This window comes from Mesoplodon mirus, assembly GCF_964341445.2.
Source record: "Mesoplodon mirus genome assembly, chromosome: 7".
NCBI lineage: Eukaryota > Metazoa > Chordata > Mammalia > Artiodactyla > Ziphiidae > Mesoplodon > Mesoplodon mirus.
Window position 1 is genome coordinate 6560698 of NC_138983.1, and position 11043 is coordinate 6571740.

Genomic DNA, 11043 nt, shown 5'->3' on the forward strand with positions numbered 1-11043 from the left:
TCCCGGGACCCTCGCAGGCACTCCTCAGTACAGACCTGATGAGACCTAGAGGAGGAAGAGACGGCGGACAGAAAGCAGCTTTTTGTGTTCCTTTCCGCCTGCCACAGGTGGGAACCCGCGCCATCCTTCACCACTGCAGCCAAGCTCTGCCACAATTTCCCCTCCCTAAGTCGGGGACGAGCGCGGCGGGGTTTCAGGACGCGCTTGGTCCAGGAGGTCGCGCACTGACCCGGAGGAGGGGGTGCCTGTCCCTGGGAACCCAGCAGGCGCGGCGGAACGGTGGCGGGCAGTTTCCAGCGTTTACAAAGCGCGCGGCGCGGGCAGAGAATGCAGTAGCTCCTCCCGGTGCACAGGGGGCGAGCTGGCGCGCCCGAGGCCGGCGCGGGCGGGCGGGCGCGGCTGCGCGAGGGACTCGGCTCGCCTCGGCTCGCTTCGGCCGCGCTCGGCAGTCTGCGGTAAATCCGGGCTTGCGGCGGCAGGCAGAGGCTGCGGCCCGGTGGTCTCTGCTGCGCGCCGCGAGCCGCGAGAGCCATGCAGATGTCCTACGCCATACGGTGCGCCTTCTACCAGCTGCTGCTGGCCGCGCTAATGCTGGTGGCGATGCTGCAGCTGCTCTACCTGTCGCTGCTGTCCGGGCTGCACGGGCAGGAGGAGCAAGACCAATATTTTGAATTCTTTCCCCCGTCCCCCCGGTCGGTGGACCAAGTCAAGGCGCAGCTCCGCACCGCGCTGGCCTCCGGAGGCGTCCTGGACGCTAGCGGCGACTATCGCGTCTACAGGGGCCTACTGAAGACCACCATGGACCCCAACGATGTGATCCTGGCCACTCACGCCAGTGTGGACAACCTGCTGCACCTATCGGGCCTGTTGGAGCGCTGGGAGGGCCCGCTATCCGTGTCGGTGTTCGCCGCCACCAAGGAGGAGGCGCAGCTGGCCACGGTGCTGACCTACGCGCTGAGCAGCCACTGCCCCGATATGCGTGCCAGGGTTGCCATGCATCTTGTGTGCCCCTCACGCTATGAGGCCGCCGTGCCTGACCCCCGGGAGCCAGGGGAGTTTGCCCTGTTGCGGTCCTGCCAGGAGGTCTTTGACAAGCTAGCCAGGGTGGCCCAGCCCGGGATCAATTACGCGCTGGGCACCAATGTCTCCTACCCCAATAACCTGCTGAGGAATCTGGCTCGTGAGGGGGCCAACTATGCCCTGGTAATCGACGTGGACATGGTGCCCAGTGAGGGGCTGTGGAGAGGCCTGCGAGAAATGCTGGATCAGAGCAAGCAATGGGCGGGCACAGCGCTGGTGGTGCCTGCCTTCGAGATCCGTCGAGCCCGCCGCATGCCCACGAACAAAAACGAGCTGCTGCAGCTCTACCAGGTGGGCGAGGTGCGGCCCTTTTATTATGGGCTGTGCACCCCCTGCCAGGCGCCCACCAACTACTCCCGCTGGGTCAACCTGCCAGAAGAGACCTTGCTGAGGCCTGCCTACGTGGTGCCCTGGCAAGACCCCTGGGAGCCATTCTACGTGGCCGGAGGCAAGGTGCCCAACTTCGACGAGCGCTTTCGGCAGTATGGCTTCAATCGTATCAGCCAGGTGCTCATAAGGGAGAGGGCAGGGGAAATGGGGCAGGATGGATGGTGGGGTCAGGGAGCTATGAGTGGCTCTGGATGGAAAAGAGGTAGTGAGGCAGGAGGGATCATAGTTCAGGAGGTGGTTGGATGGTCGCCTCCAGAGGAACAGGAATGCTGGAGCGAGCGGGGATGTCAGTCTCTGCCCTAGGAATGTCATCAAATTTTGCTGACCTGTCTCTCCCCCCACAGGCCTGTGAGCTGCACGTGGCAGGATTCGATTTCGAGGTGCTGAACGAAGGTTTCCTGGTTCATAAGGGCTTCAAAGAAGCTCTGAAATTCCATCCCCAGAAAGAGGCCGAAAATCAGCACAATAAGATCCTTTACCGTCAGTTCAAACAGGAGTTGAAAGCCAAGTACCCTGACTCCCCACGTCACTGCTGAGCCCCTCCCTCCCCTAGCCTGAGAAGTCTCAGCCTCCTCACTCCTTAGGCGCCCCTCAGGCCTGACTGGGGTAAGAAATGTCACTCCACTTTACAGTGGCAGCTGTGGTGTTTGAACACTGGACTTGAGTATGGGATGCTGGGATCAAGTCCTAGCTGAATCACTAACTAGTTGTGTGGCCTTGAGCAAATCCCGTTCTCTCTCTGAGCCTCAGTTACCCCATCTGTTAAAGGGAGGTGAGAATACCTACCTCACAGAACTGTTAGGAGGTTCAGATGAGATGCTACGTGTGAAAACATTCTGTAAGCCTCGTACAAATGTGAAGTATTATTAATATTATTGCAGTATTATTATTGTTGTTATTATTATTGTTATTAACACTCTTGGGTGGGTGGGCTGTAGGAGAGCAAAATATGAATGGGGCAGAGCTGAGAAGTCTGAGTACTTAACAAAATGGGCATTTTGGAAAGAAATCAGTTGAAGGCGTTGAATTTAGTTCTTAGCTTTTAGGCAACTTCCTGGTTGTCTTAGGCCTCCGTCTCGGGGGCCCTGGAGAAGGGATGGGTCTGCAGGCTCTGTGCCTGGGAGTCTGAGATCTGGACCCCTGAATAGGCTGGGCTGGGTAATTTGCCTACTGACTACAATGTGTAAATAAATGAGTGTTCACACCTAAAGCCGGCTCCATTACTCTCCTGAACCGGGCGGGGTGGGGGAGCAGGTCGCGGGTTCTCCCCTTTCAAGCCTTGGGTGGTGGCTGCGGACCAAGGCGCGCGGGCGGCAGAGCAAGAAACGCACAAGGGCCTTTCCTGCCTGTTGAAAGCCTGTGTGAATTTCAGTCGGTTGCTATGGGAACCGGCCCGCGGTATCCCGGCATGCCTCGCCCCCAGCTGTCCAATTGTGAGCACTCGGACGGGCGCCTGCTGATGACGCATGCGGAAGCGTGGACAGGCTCTCGCCTCCGGAGAAAAGGCTCGCTCGGCGCTTCCGGGAGCCCCGCGGCGGCGGCCAGAACCGGCAGCCTCCGGTACCTCTCAGGGAGTCTCGGACGTGAGGCCGGAGGCCCCACTCCCCGCGGGTGCGTAACGCCAACCCTGGCGCCTGGTTTGCCCTCTCCGGCCAGTGGGTCGGAGCCGGCCCAATCTCCGGGGCCGAAGCGGAGACTTAACCGGCCGGATGCGTGCCGGGGGCCGCGGGACCGGTGCTGGCCGTGAAAGAGCCAGTGATTGTCCCGCCCGCACCCGCGCGTACGCAGATGGAGCGGGACGGGAGGCTCTCGGCGCGCCGTAGAGGGACTGTGTTGGCTTCTTCGAGGGTGGGGAAGAATCTTCCTTCCGAGGAGGCCTGCCCTCGACATGCTCACTTTCTGAGAGATAAACTGCCTGTGCACAGTGCCTTATAATTTGCTTTTCCATTCCTTACCGCTTGCAATCTTTATTATTCTCTTTTTATACCCGGGGTAAGGAGGGGGAGGTTGTGATTTAATTTAGCTCACCCAGTAGACTCAGACTGCTGGAGAGACCTCCCCCAACCCCTCACCCTTTCTGGTCCGGAAGAGTAGGACTTACCTACCGCTGCGTCTTCTAAAATAAATATATTTAACAGTGAAGAGGAATTGCGAAGTTTGGGAAATGCAGGAACTGCGGCTTGAGAATGGGAAAGATGAGGCTGGTTTGGAGAACCGAGGTTTTCACGTCAGGGTCAGATCATTTGTGAAATCATTGAGGAAGGTTTCAAAACTGTCCTCTAGGCTAGGCCAGTTAATTTACTTGAATTGACGTTTGCTACCACTACAGAGGCCAGGGGCTACCAAGAAGTAAAAGCCAATCCCTGCCCTGCAAAAGTTTGTTTGGTTTAATTTGTATTTGCAAATCCTCCAGTCATTAGATGAGTTAGTACTGTGCTAGGCGAATAAAGCACATGTGCAGCCCAGCCCTGGTGAGGCTTACAGACTGGTTGGGGAGACAGACATGAGAACGGGCAAATAGACATGTAAATAAATAAGGAAGGGTGTCTACACGGAGCTAAAGGACTACAGAAAAAGTGCCCAGACAAGCACATCACAGTGAACCAGAAGCCCCCAGGAGACAAAGAGATGATCTGTTGAGAAGACTATATATTCTTCCTCTTGGGTGATCTTTTGGCCGCACTTGGCACTGTCACGTCTCCTTCGTTCTGAAGTTCTCTCCACGCTTTGAGTTTTCCCTCCTCCATCTCTTGCTACTTTCCTTCTGTTTTGCAGGGGTCGTATCATCTGCCCCTTTGGTGACCCTGGGAGTTCCATCACGAGCCCCTTCTCCACACATTCTGCCTTGCTGGTTGCACCCTCTCCCAAGGCCTGAAGAGCTCACTATATGTGATGACCAGATCTCTGCAGCCCAGATTTCTCTCTGAGGCTTAGACCCAGGTGTCCCCAACCCTGCCCCTTCTCTCCTTTCGGGGTCTTTGCTTACGCTACTCACTCTGGTTAGAATGCTCCCTCCCTCAACCAGCTCAGCTCATCTGTCTGGCCCATCTTCCTCTGCCCTCAAAACTGCAGCAGACTCCAGGTCCCAGTTTAGCTGTCTCTCACATATGCCCCTCGTCTTAACTTTTCTCACCCCACAGTAATGATCTGCTTCTTGGCCTCTCTCTCATCCAGGAACTTGTAAACTCCTTGAGGTCAGAGACTGTCTTTCTGTCACACTTGTGCCTGCTTCCTACCATGCTGTCTGATGGTACCTAGCATATATTAGATTTTCAATAAAGATTAAATGAGTGAATAAAAGAAGGAATGCTTAACAGTATTCAGTGTTGCTGAGAAGTCAGCCTGAGGTAAGCACCAAAAAATACTGGCATTAGGTACAAGGTGGTCGTCTGTTAACTCTGCAGGATCAGTTGCAGCTGAGAGCAATGGTACAGAAACAGACTGGAGCAAGCGGGAGGTGAAAGCAGGAAGAGCAAGGCCTGGAAAACGGGGGGCGGTTGAGTGGAGTGGGGTGAAGTTTTGTGTTTCTGATTTTTCTATATGGTGGGAAATTCCTGAGTGCGTCTAAAGTTTCATGGGACAGAGCTGTCAAGAGGGAGAGTGGAGGATGCAGAAGACGGGAGCACTGATGACGTGAGGTCTTAAAGGAAGAAGAGAGAGATAGGATTTGAGCACAGTGAGAAGACGAGCGTTGTAGAGTGTTCTCGGGAAGATAAGTGGATGGCATCATAGAAGGTGCAGCACGGCGGGCGGGGGGCGCTGGGGAGGAAGTGCATGGTGTATCTGAGAACTAAGCGTTAGAAGGTGGGGTGAAGGAGCTGGACCAGCAGTTCAAGTCCAGTCTATGCAGGGCCTTGAAAGCCCCAGTCAGAAGTTTGGGCCCCACAGACAGTGGGGAGCCCACCCTTGGCCTTTCCCATCTTATGGATCGTCACCTTGGCCACTATTCCTGGGACTGGGATCACCAGCAGCATCCAAGGGCATGGGCCTTTCTGTGGCTCCCAGGCTTCTGGGAGATGTGCAGGCAGGGCCACTTGCACCTGCCCCACCCAGTGTGTGCCCAGGGTGTGGCGAGTCCACTCACCCCCCCGGTTGTCCCTGTCTGCAGTGAGGCTTGGTTTGACTTCCCAAGTGGCCACTTTCCCGCTCAGAGCTGTGGGCAGTGGCGAGTGATGGCTCCACTCCTACTCCCAGAGCCCAGATGCCTGTCCAGCCTCCAAGCAAAGACACAGAGGAGATGGAAGCAGAGGGCGACTCAGCCGCCGAGATGAATGGGGAGGAGGAAGAGAGCGAGGAGGAACGGAGCGGCAGCCAGACCGAGTCCGAGGAGGAGAGCTCAGGTGAGCCCCACACACCCGTGCGCCCGCCCGCCCCTGCTCCGCCGGCCCTGACTGGCCTCTTGTCCCAGAGATGGACGATGAGGACTACGAGCGCCGCCGCAGCGAGTGCGTCAGTGAAATGCTGGACCTGGAGAAGCAGTTCTCGGAGCTGAAGGAGAAGTGAGCAAGGGGCCCTGGGGCCGGGCAGGGCTGGCTGGGGCCTGCTGTGGAGCGGGCGCTCCGCTCATGTTTGACGGGCGAGCACACGGGTGCGCGGCTGCCTCTTACCTCCCAGGTTGTTCAGGGAACGGCTGAGTCAGCTGCGGGTGCGGCTGGAGGAGGTGGGAGCTGAGAGGGCGCCCGAATACACAGAGCCTCTCGGGGGGCTGCAGCGGAGCCTCAAGATCCGCATTCAGGTGGCAGGTCTGTGCCCTGTTCCCCTACCAGAAGCCATGGCTCTCTGTCCCCTTCCCCTCTCGTCCCTGCCCTGCCTCACCCATGCTCCTGGCCCCCCTTTATGGGCCCCTGGGTCCCCGGCCAAGCAGGACCTCCCTCTCCCTCCCTCCACAGGGATTTACAAGGGCTTCTGTCTGGACGTGATCAGGAACAAGTACGAGTGTGAGCTGCAGGGAGCCAAGCAGCACCTGGAGGTGAATGTGCCGGGCGCTGGGCACTGGGTGGGGACGGAAGTGGCCGCCCCGGCCTGCCTGGCTGAGCCAGTCTGCCTCTTCCAGAGTGAGAAGCTGCTGCTCTACGACACCCTGCAGGGGGAGCTGCAGGAGCGGATCCAGAGGCTGGAGGAGGACCGCCAGAGCCTGGACATCAGCTCTGGTGAGGCGAGCGTCTGGCTGGGCACCCCTGCCCCAGGCCCTGTGCTTTCAGTGCCTGCCCCCCATCTGGGTCTCAGCTTCCCCGCCTGCACAGGGGGGTTGTAAGAGGACCTGCTTCGTGGTCACTGTGGGGACTGAATGAAAGCAGCCAGGGAAGCGCCTAGCCCAGAGCCTGGCACACAGTGGGGACTCAGGAAGAGCAGGTCCCCTGCCCCCCTGCTCGATTTCCAGAACGGAGGTGTCATTCTGACACACGCACATACCATGGCCAAGTCCTCTCCATGTCCACAGGCAGACGTTCATAAAGGGCACTGGGGAGGGAGGAATTATTACTGTATCCTTGTCCATGAAACAGGTGAAGAAACCGAGGCTCACAAAATCACGGTGACCTCTTTCCCAGGGTTGAACTCAGCTTCCAACCCCAAGCCCAGGCTTCTCTGCACTGCCCTGGTTGGGGTAGGGGCGCGGGTGATGGGGAAGGGCTGGCGTGGCCCGGGTGAGGGACGCAGGCTACAGGGGTGGGGCGTCCTGGGATGGCCGGCACCCTGATCCTGACCCTGGTCTGCGGCACAGAGTGGTGGGATGACAAACTGCACGCCAGAGGCAGCTCGAAGACCTGGGGATCCCTGCCGCCCAGCAAGAGGAAGAAGGCCCCTCTTGTTTCCGGTATCCTTTCCCCCACGGTGGCCCGAGCTGGGCAAGAGGTCAGGGCAGAGGAGGGTGGAGGGACACGGAAGACAGAGGCAGACCAGACTCACTTATGGTCATCTGGCATCCTGTGGCCATGTCCAGTCAAATCCAGCCATCAGGCATTTTTTGCGGGCTCCTCCTAGGCTGTGTGGACCGTAAAAAATAGAAACATCCATCCAGAGATTTCCCCATAATTTCCTGAGTGAGATCTCCTTTGAGCCCCTTCTGGCTTTCCCATGATGTCCCAGGCTTTCCCACCCCCATGCCTTTGCTGACTTTCCATTCTCCTATCGGCTGCCTTTGCCTGTGTGCCTGCTCAGTGCTCATCTCGGTTGTTACCTCCTCCACGAAGCCTCTCCTGGTTTCTCCACCGAAATGGCTATTTAAGTATTACCCCTGTACCTAAACTGGGGCACCTGCCTCCCACCTGGGCATCGTCATCTCTGCCCCGCCCCAGGCGTGAGTCCCTTTGGTCCAGGGCCTGCTGTGCCTTCCTCCCTCCTGGCACAGCAGCTCGGAGTTGAATTGAATTGAATTCTCTTGTGCACCCCACCCCACCCCTCATATTCCTGCAGCAACCAGATTCTCAGGGCACTGACCTCCTGGTGGTGGGAATCAGGTTCACGCAGGGAGGGAGAGAAGAATCTGAGCTGCAGAGACTTGAAGGGTGAATGGGAGGTGAGGGTGTGGAGACATCGGGGACAGAGTGGCTGGTCCCCACAGGGGAGCGTGAGACCGAAGGAGGGTTGTTTTCAGGACAGAGAAGACTAGAGTCTCTTTGTAGATGGGGAAAGGGGCCAGATCCCTGAGTGGGTGGCATGGACCTTGGCCTTCTGACCTTGAGACTGGAGAAGAGGTGAGGAGAGCTGAGCAGTAGTAGGGTTGAGGCTGGAAGGCCCCCGTGGAGTGGGTGAAATAGGCCATAGCCATGCCACCCCTCCACCCGGGGGCTAGGAGGTAGGAGGTGGAGCTGGAGCTCTTATCAAGGTCCTCGGCTCCCTGCCCCGCTGTCCACGGCACCGCCTCTCCTGAGTGTTGGAGCTCCCGGGCCAAGGCCCGTCACCTGCCCCCTCTACCAGGCTTCCTGCTTCCTTGACCCCCATTGCAGGCCCTTATATCGTGTACATGCTGCAGGAGATCGACATCCTGGAGGACTGGACGGCCATCAAAAAGGTGGGTCCGGTGCTGCCTGTCTCAGGATGGGGGCTGGCAGTGCAGCGCCCCCTCCCCAACCAGATGCCAGCTTTGGTCTTTGCAGGCTCTCCACGTGTGGACTTCTGAGAGCCTGGGGAGCGCTCTGCTCAGCCCTCGGCACCCTCTGCCTCCAGCCCAGGTTCCCTGGCATTGCTTGAGCTCCCAAGCCTCCTTTGGCCTGAGGCTGGCCTGGAGGAGGGAGTTTCTAGTGTACATCAGCCCCTTCCTTGTTGCAGGGCAGGTTTTGATGGGGTCGGGGGGTAAAGGGAGGGCGGGAAGGTGGGAAAGCAGCTGGGCTGCCTGGGTCTCTGACAGGAGAGCACATCAAACCTTTGCCTAGAAGGGGTCTTATCCCCCGGCAACCCCTCGAGTGCAGCCCAGACCCAGTAGCGCCTCCACCCCAGAAAGGCTGATGGTGGAGGGGGGACTTGCCAAGCTGGAGGCAGGCTCTCAGGGGGGTTTCTTCTTACCCACCCAGGCAAGAGCAGCCGTGTCCCCTCAGAAGAGAAAATCAGATGGTAAGAACCAGCGGGGTCGGGACTTCCCTGGCGGTCCAGTGGTTAAGACTCCGCGCTTCCACTGCAGGGGGCATGGGTTCGATCCCTGGTAAAAAAAAAACCCCACAAACCACCGGGGTTGTTCTCCCTCCCCCAGCCCAGCCTCCAGGAAAGGAGCCCAGAGGGAGGCAGGGTTTGTGTCAGATCAGTGGCCTGAGAGAGTCAGGACGGTCTGGGTGTGAGGGCATTGTGGGAGTTAGGGCGGGGGTGGGTAATGGGGCTAGGTGATGGACCTGCCCTGCCAGCTCTGGTTAGGGAGGGTGGAGTGCTGAGCCCTAGCAGCTGGCCTGGAGGGCCCAGAGTACCAGAAAGGCCCAGGAATCGGGTGTGGAGCTGACCTGCACCCTCCTGGCCTTGCCTGCTCTGGGCCAGACTGAGGCCACTCCTCTCAGTCCCCCATATGAAGTGCCTGCTTCCCTCTTGGTTCGCCATCCTCACCTGCAGTGATTTTTCCCTTCCTGTGTACCCCCAGGACCTTGACCCTGCTGTTCACAGCCAGGGGGCCCTTGGAGCAGCTGGCAGCAAACCCAGCATTTGAACTTACCTGCTGCAGAAAGGCAGACTGACAGGCCCCTCAGCGTCTGCCCAGCCAGCCCTCCAGTGCTGCTGTGGCCCTCCCGTCCATCCACCACTGGTCTGGACTCCTCCTCTGCCCCTCCTCGGGGCCCTGTTCAACTGTGGCCTGGAGCTGCCCTAGCCAGGCAACACTGTCTCCTCCATCCCCGGCTAGCCCACCACCTGCCCCCACCGAAGGTCAGCCTCCGCGGTGCCCTCCCTGATGAAGATGTGCCTCATCTTAAGCCAAAGCAGCATCCTTTCTGCTGACCTTGGATCTGGCTCCCTAGTCACCGAGCCAGTGAGCTGGGTCCCACTTCACGGGAACTCTGGGCCAGAAATGATATTTGGGGGACCTTTGTGTCCTGGCTGTTGCTGGAGGTGAGAAGACAGGCTCCCCAGGTCGTCCTTCTCAAGGCGGTTCCTGGTGTCCGCCTCCCAGATTTCAGGGACTGGAATTAAAACCTTTCTGGGACTCTGGTGTGACCAGCGTGTGTCTAATTTACCTTGCAAGGGAATCAGGGCTCTCATGGAGAGTGCTTGTGACAGGCAGTCTCTTCTGGGGTCCCTGGTACCTCTTCTCACTGCCTAGCGGGAGCCTACCCACTCGTGACTTGGGGGATAGGCTGGGGAAGGGGGGTCTCCCACTCGCCTGCTCCCCAGAGGTGGGGGGCAGGGCCCTGGACTGCCTGGTGCTGGTGAGCAACGTCTGAAGCAACATGTGGCACAGGCAGAGCACGTGGCCTTGGGTGGGGACGGGGACTGGGTACTCGGTGCTTGGAGACTGGATCATGTCTGCACCTGCCCCAGTCACTTGGCAGATTGGCAAGGCAGGCTGGCAGAGCCTGTGTGCGTGGGAGGCAGCTGGCAGCAGCGCCATGTTCTGACGACCTCACAGCCAGACTCCCCCCTGTTTAGCGCTGACTGTTAGAACCACCCCCAGAACCTCAGTTAAGCAAAGAGGTTAGTTTCCATGGAGACACAGCATCCTTTCTCCACGGCAACCTGAAATCCCAAAGCGCAAGTTAAGCTCAGGAATGCGTCATCGGTGACCTGTAGGGGGCGCTCTCCCTCAAGGCTGACCTCAAGACTGTGGACAGATGAGCAGTTGACCACAGACGTAAAGGTGCCCCAAAGGCTGCCCCAAAGGCGAGACCTGTGCCGATCTAGATGGGCCCTGCTTAACCCCTTCCTGCCCACCTGTATGATTGGAGGAGGCTGGCAAGGCTGCAGGACGCACTGTGTGGCGGTGGTAGCCCCACAGCTGGGGCCCTCGGAGGGCCACTTGCATGGAGACGATCCCTGCCGCCAGAGGCTGGGCCCAGAACGGAGGAAGCAGGCACTGCCCGGGCTGCGTGGACACACAAGAGTTAACTGGCGGCTGTGACAGGGCGAACCGCCCTCAGGAAGTGTTACTCACCACTGGGA

The 11043-nt window shown here is 58.8% G+C and overlaps 2 protein-coding genes across 4 annotated transcripts; both read left to right on the forward strand.

Moving 5' to 3' along the window:
- Positions 1-416: 416 nt before the first annotated feature.
- On the forward strand, positions 417-2674 carry B4GAT1 (beta-1,4-glucuronyltransferase 1). The gene is made up of 2 exons (XM_082628138.1): positions 417-1587; positions 1815-2674. The coding sequence occupies exons 1-2, from the start codon at positions 532-534 to the stop codon at positions 2004-2006; spliced, it is 1248 nt and encodes a 415-aa protein (XP_082484264.1). The 5' UTR covers positions 417-531; the 3' UTR covers positions 2007-2674.
- A 249-nt stretch (positions 2675-2923) lies between these two features.
- Positions 2924-10090, forward strand: BRMS1 (BRMS1 transcriptional repressor and anoikis regulator). 3 transcript variants are annotated; one of them, XM_082626252.1, is made up of 11 exons: positions 2924-3081; positions 5665-5810; positions 5879-5969; positions 6085-6212; positions 6360-6439; positions 6524-6620; positions 7193-7285; positions 8418-8482; positions 8982-9021; positions 9158-9267; positions 9533-10090. In XM_082626252.1, the coding sequence occupies exons 1-11, from the start codon at positions 2930-2932 to the stop codon at positions 9596-9598; spliced, it is 1068 nt and encodes a 355-aa protein (XP_082482378.1). In that variant the 5' UTR covers positions 2924-2929; the 3' UTR covers positions 9599-10090. The 3 variants fall into 3 exon arrangements, with proteins under 3 accessions (XP_082482378.1, XP_082482377.1, XP_082482376.1); XM_082626251.1 differs by lacking the exon at positions 9158-9267 and having other exon boundaries at positions 2925-3081; positions 6094-6212; XM_082626250.1 differs by lacking the exon at positions 9158-9267 and having other exon boundaries at positions 2926-3081.
- Positions 10091-11043: the final 953 nt, after the last annotated feature.

Coding starts and splice junctions, on each gene's coding strand:
- B4GAT1 (XM_082628138.1), top strand. CDS start 532: ATGCAGATGTCCTACGCCATACGGTGCGCCTTCTACCAGCTGCTGCTG. Junction 1,588..1,814: donor GCTTCAATCGTATCAGCCAG/GTGCTCATAAGG, acceptor CTCCCCCCACAG/GCCTGTGAGCTGCACGTGGC.
- BRMS1 (XM_082626252.1), top strand. CDS start 2,930: ATGACGCATGCGGAAGCGTGGACAGGCTCTCGCCTCCGGAGAAAAGGC. Junction 5,811..5,878: donor GTCCGAGGAGGAGAGCTCAG/GTGAGCCCCACA, acceptor CTCTTGTCCCAG/AGATGGACGATGAGGACTAC. Junction 9,268..9,532: donor TTGTGGGAGTTAGGGCGGGG/GTGGGTAATGGG, acceptor GTGTACCCCCAG/GACCTTGACCCTGCTGTTCA.